General features: G+C 46.3%; 1 gene segment (V, D, J or C); it reads right to left on the bottom strand.

Annotated features, from left to right (window-relative positions):
• Positions 1–5133: 5133 nt before the first annotated feature.
• Positions 5134–5674, bottom strand: LOC125618839. The segment is given in 2 exon segments: positions 5134–5495; positions 5620–5674. Coding segments are annotated over 2 exon segments (402 nt in total).
• Between the last annotated feature and the right edge of the window lie 554 nt (positions 5675–6228).

Genomic DNA, 6228 nt, shown 5'->3' on the forward strand with positions numbered 1-6228 from the left:
GGGAAAGGTCTGAGCACGTTCCTAGAGTAAGTGGAGCAGACATTGAAAACAGCATCTTCACATCCAGCACATAGAGCTCACACACAGGCAGCCCTGAGTGCCCAACAGAAGGTCCCCTCTCACTAAGGCTGTCTAACATTTGGTCTCAACAATCATGCCACACAATTCCAGAGTATAACATATGATGATCTCCAATATAAATTTTTTTTTGTGGAGATAATTTATGAGTGTGTCTGGCAGGAGGCACACTGTAGAAATATCATCATCAATAATGTGTTTTGTTCTATTTGGGATTAAATCTGTGCTATACTGAATATTGTTCAAAAATGATTTTCATATATAGTGATAAGTGAAAGTCATTAATGAAATGCCCTTAACTGAGATCTATATCTGTATTTTTGATGCTGATATTTTTATGCCAAAAATCATTGTTGGAAGAGTGAACAAGTAGATAGATTACTTTATGTTAAGATGCAGATAATACTGTCAGCGATCAGCAGATTTATGTCAAGTTATAATTCATGGACATTATCCTGATGTACACTACCAATTTTCTGTATTTCCCTGTCACCTCTGCATGAGCTCACTCCAGGAATCACAGGGATTGTCTCACAGTTAATGTCAAGTGGGTGTGTGGGGGGGTGAATCTAGACTTTGACTTGAATGGATTAGCATTAAAAAATGGCACAGGTTAGATGACTGTTCCCAGAATGTAGTCAGAATAATGGCTCCTCAGGGGTGACAGCAAGTGTCTCATTGAGGGGTTCCTTTTCATGCTGAGGAGGGTGTAAGTCAACTGAAAACTTAAACTCTAAAATAATTTTTGAAGAACAAAGGACAAATAGTCAGAAATATATATACAAAAACGGAGCCCCTGATGCACCCAGTCCACACAAGAGCTGGAATTAGACAAAGAAAAGATGGCTCTGGTGGTTTAATTAAGGGGGTGCATCAAAGGCAGGGGTAATGTCTCAAGGGGGAGCCTTGCTTCCTGTTGTCTTGCACTTAGCAGGTTGTCTGGCACCTTGGCAGGTCACATCCGTCTCAGGTGCTGTGTGGGCCATGGCAAAATGTGATAGAAATTCACAATATCTCTGGGCAATTGACATGAGAAAATGTCCACTGGTTATTCCCAGATACCAGATGTGCCTATCCACCAGGCTTCCATGCACAGTGACCCACACAGAACCCAAGAATAGCTCGTGACAATGGTGCATCTTGTATATTACATCAAGCTAGTAGATGTTTAGGAAGAGCATATGGTATATGGACAGGGGGTGCCCTGGTCAAAGATCTGTGCCTGGACTCCTGGACAGCTTCTTGGCTGAGGGCCTGGAGGAGAAAACAGGAAATCAGACACAGTGATCCTGAGAGATGCAGCAGATGGGGTCATGGAGGGGGTTCTGCATGTGCAGACTTTATGGATTCTGTGGAATGGCAGAGAAGGTGCTACAGAAGAGAGTTAAGTGACCATGTGTGCTAGAAGCCTCTCTCTCCTCTTGGAAGACTGCCTGTTCTCTGTGTCCCCCTCACTACCACCATATTTGCACAATAGATCCTTGATCAAGTGGAGGCAGGGATGGGGGTCATGACATGTGCCACGTCTCTCCACTCCACCTCTACTGTGCTGTTGGTACTAAAGCCACCTCAGGATATCTGATTTCTCTGCAGCAGAGCCAAATGTCACCAGCCACCTTTGGATAGCTGGAGTTTAATCAGTGTCCCCTGGAGGGCTGTGGTGCCTTCCTCCTGGAACACACCTGTGCTGTGGTCATGTGAGCCTTCCCTGCCCACTCAGGAGCGTCAGTGTCCAGGCACTCAGAGAGCTTGTGTTCAACTGAGATGGGAATCTTCACACCTGGACCTACTGTGTGCTGCAGGACCAGGAACACTAAGTGCATGATGGTGACTTCCACTGGTCCTCCTAACAGAGCATCAACCACAACCCACTTGGGGAGGACCTACTGCAGACTAGAGGAGTCTCCTTTGAGATTTGCTTCATCTTCATTTCATAACCCTGATGGCAGAAAGACATGTCTTAGAGAGCTAAGGGGCAAGTGACTTCTAGTCTCGAGACTGTAAACTCTGCTGGGAACAGATCCTCATCTCAGCAGTAAAATTTCTCCTGGGAACACACAGAATACCTTAAAGTATATTCTAATTTTTATTAACTCAGGGTCCTTCAGACAGGAGACAAAGAAACATCTAAGATACTTATTGTGCTGGTTGTACAATTCAACTGTAATCATAGGTTTCTGCTTCTCACTTGGTGGTTGAGATGAGTATGTAGGAGGATGTTCTCAAATGAAGGTGATGTAACATCAGCAACCAGCAGAAGAAGGTAGAGCAGGGCATCTATTTTAAGCCCTCACCTGCTCACACAGGTCTCCACAGAGGCTGCAGCTGTGCTGTGGAAGCCTTGGGTGGAGGCGGAGGAGCAGGTGCAGTGAGGACTTCTTGGTTTTCTCCCATAGCAGGCTTCCTTCAGAATCATGGGCCATGTGTGCTGTTTGTTTCCAGACCTGGAGCCCTGAGTGAGCCTCTGTTTAAGAAAAAATTACTGCAAGTGAGATTGAAGAGAATTATTTTAAAGTGACTGTGTACTTCTGTAGACTGTGTTACAGTTTGATTTAAGGTTCCCCCTAAACCTTCTGAGTTAATGTAGGGATATTCAGAGGGGAGATGATTGGTCTAAAAGAGCTGAGCCTAGTCAGTCCCTCAAGTGGGAGTGAGCTAACTGGGTGGGGACTGTAGGCAGGTGAGTGTGGCAGGAGGACATATGACACTAGGGGTGAGCTCTGGAAGGGTGCATCTTCCCTGAAGCCCCTCCCCATCTCTTCTTACACTTCCTGACCCCCATGGGTGATGCAGCTGTCCCCACCACACCATTCTGCCCTGATGTTCTGCCCACCTGGGCCCAGAGCAATGGGGTCAGCTGACCATGACTGGACTTCTGAACCCATGAGCCCAAATAAATTCTCCTGTACTATGTTAGACTTGTGCTGAAATATTGGCACAACAATGTAAACTGACCAACACAAATTGGAGATTAAAAGAATTTGCCTTGATTTCAGGTATCTGTGGCTACTAAGTCCTTCCAAGGAGGTTCCTAGGCCTAGCAGGATAAGAAAGCTTTTATCTTGTGGGTCCTGCCCTCTGTGAAGTCACATACTTGGCATGAACTAGGAAATGATTACTCATTCATAATTTCCAGCCCTGTGATGTGAGCCAATTCCAGGAATGTACAGGTTGCAAAGAAAACACTCAACATCATAAAAACCTTTATAACCACCTAAAATGAGAAAATTCAGTCAGTTCACATAAACACCTAGTTGAAAAGTATCTAAGGATTATCTGAACAGAATTTTAAATCAGCCACAATAAAAGTGCATGATCCAGCAATTGCAAATGTGTTTGAAATAAATGAAGAACAAACAAAAGCATCAGTCAGGGAACAGAAATTATGCAAGGACCAAAAAAGGAAAGTTCCAGAACTGAAAACTCCATTCACCATAATAAGAGCCCAATGGGGACCTGAGCAGGTGAACATAGACAAAGGAAGGAGGCAGCAGGAGGGACAGCCATGGTCACACCCAGCTAGAGAACCCTGGAGACAGCCTAGTGGGCCAGGGAACAGGACTCAGATGACCAGGAGGTGCCTGCCAGCCCACCCCACAGCCATACTGCCAGCTTCTGAAGACAGAGACAGAGACCTTAAAAGCTGGGAGGGAAAAGCGACTCCTTAGCTTTATGGGATAAGCAACTGGAATGAACAGAGAATTTCTCCCCTGGAAACAGGGAGGACAAAGGAAAGGACACACTTTCAAGTGTTGAAGGAAAATACTGTGGACCCACAACTCTAGATCCAGGAGATGTTCCTCAGGAATCATGGTAAACTCAAGAGCCCTCAATTGTAGAAACATGAAGAGAGTGTATAGCTGACCCCAAAGTGACTGTGAGGTGCTCTATAAAGAATAGAGACATGACAGGAGCAGGGACCTTGGAACAAAGGATGGGGAAGTACCATAAAGAATGGACAAGTGATAAGCATTTGATAGCTGTATCTGACCATTGCACATTATGGAAATTTGTCCAAACATCACTGTGACACCCCAGGTCATCAGGGAAATGCAAATTAAAACACATGAGAAAACAGCCCCCCTGAGGTATGGCCAAGTCCAGGAGGGAGCACCCCACAGGCAGCAGGAGGGGAACCCAGGCCCCATCCCTGCTGCTGAGCTGGTCCTGGCTGCAGTCACAAGCCACTCCCAGCAGCTAAGTGTTCTGGGGAGTGTCCAAAAGCTGTCTCCAAGATGGAGACAGGACATACAAGACAGTGTGACAGATTCTGATAACACTAGGCATTCTGCTATGAAACTAAAGATGGTGAACATACACATTTAAAAACAAATAAAAATCTACAAATTAAAACTTATAAAAACTGTGTTCAGCATTGAAAACTTGGAGGAAACAAGGCTACCCTTCTCTAGGGAAATGAATAGATACTGTTGAAGAGCCAAAGAGTAGCATATTACTCAGCAATGAAAAGAACATAGCTATCATGGTGGCTGTGTTGCTCACCTGTACCCTCACCAACTGGGAGGCTGAGGTAGCAGGATCACAAGTTTAAGGCCAGGTTCAACAACTTAGCAAGGACCTAACGACTTAGAGATATACTGCCTCAAAAAAAAAAAAAAAAATGAAGAACAATTTGAAAAGAAAAAGAAAAAGAAAACAACTCTCTATACTATAGTGGAAACCCCTGGAGGTTTGTGTGCACAGCACTCAGGGTGACAGGCCAGTCTGAACATCCTCATGCTGTGAGTGCCAAGCCAGTGTCACTCAGCCCAGGTGAAACTACTGGATGCAAAATCATGAAGGTCTGTAGCAGAGGTGGGGTGAGGAGCAGCTGGAGCTCAGAGAGTGGGAGGCAGGACCTGCACTGTGCCAGGCCACAGTGTTGGACAGACGTCACTGTCCACTTGTCTAGTTCCACAGAATGCACAAAGCTGAAGGAAAGAGTCAGGGTGCAGAGGAGCTCCCTGGATCCTTCCACAAACCCGCCCAGTGACCTCAGAGCCTGGCTGCCTCTGAGCAGTGCCCTCAGCAGGTGGAGGCAGCAGGAAGAGCAGCTGGGGCAGCCCAGCCTCACACTTCTGCTCCCTGGGAGGTTTTTGTCATGGCCTGTGTCACTGTGGGAGGGAAGCTATTACTTTGTTGACAGTAATAATCAGCAACATCTTCAGGCTCCAGGCTGCTGATGGTGAGAGTGAAATCTGTCCCAGATCCACTGCCACTGAACCTTGAGGGGAACCCAGATTCCAAAGTGTTTGCATATTTGATGAGGAGCTTAGGAGCTTGCCCTGGTTTCTGCTGATACCAGTGTAAATTACTGCTAATGCCCTGACTGGCCCTGCAGGTGAGGGTGACTCTGTCTCCACGAGACACAGGCAAGGAGGATGGAGACTGGGTCATCATGATGTCACATCTGAAGCCTGCCATTAGAAACATAAAAAGAAATATTCTTATGAGCATTATGTTACAAGAGGACTTTCCTGAGTAACCAGGCAGCACTGACCACACTGTGATTAGTAAATCCCGAGTGCTGTCCCCCCTTACCTGGGAGGCAGAGCAGCAGGAGCCCCAGGAGCTGAGAAGGGGCCCTCATGGCCATGCTGTGTCCTGACTGGGACTGACTCCTGCACAGGGTGTGAGCAGCCTCTTAAGAAGTCCTCAGGGCAATGTGCTGTGCTGTGGGCACATGCAAATCAGCAGGGCTGGGCAGGCTGGGCACAGCTGCAGGGCTGCTCCTCTCAGTCACTCAGCAAGAACCATCATCCCCCCATGTTCCAGGGCAACACAGATATTCTGCTTCTCTCTGGGGCCCAAGACCACCTGTGTCCAGTACCCCTGAATAGCTAGTTATCTTGATCTCTTCCAAGTTCCGTGCTTGCTTTCTCCCATCTATGACAGGGGCTGTCAATGATGGCACAATTCCAGACACTGCAGGACAGTTTACCAGCTACTTTCCATTGCACTTACAGAAATTGCTGATACAGATAAGCTTTCTCTTTGCTTTTATTCTCCAATACTCATGATTTAAAGTTGAGAGGCAATAAGAAAAAAATGGGGAGTCACACTTTATAATGGAGGGTGTCATTTGCTTTTATTCAATCTCATGACTACAGCTAAGAAAGTTGCCTTCCTCCATTTATGAATGCTCTGCCC

This window comes from Marmota marmota, unplaced genomic scaffold, assembly GCF_001458135.2.
Source record: "Marmota marmota marmota unplaced genomic scaffold, marMar, whole genome shotgun sequence".
Classification (NCBI taxonomy): Eukaryota; Metazoa; Chordata; class Mammalia; order Rodentia; family Sciuridae; genus Marmota; species Marmota marmota.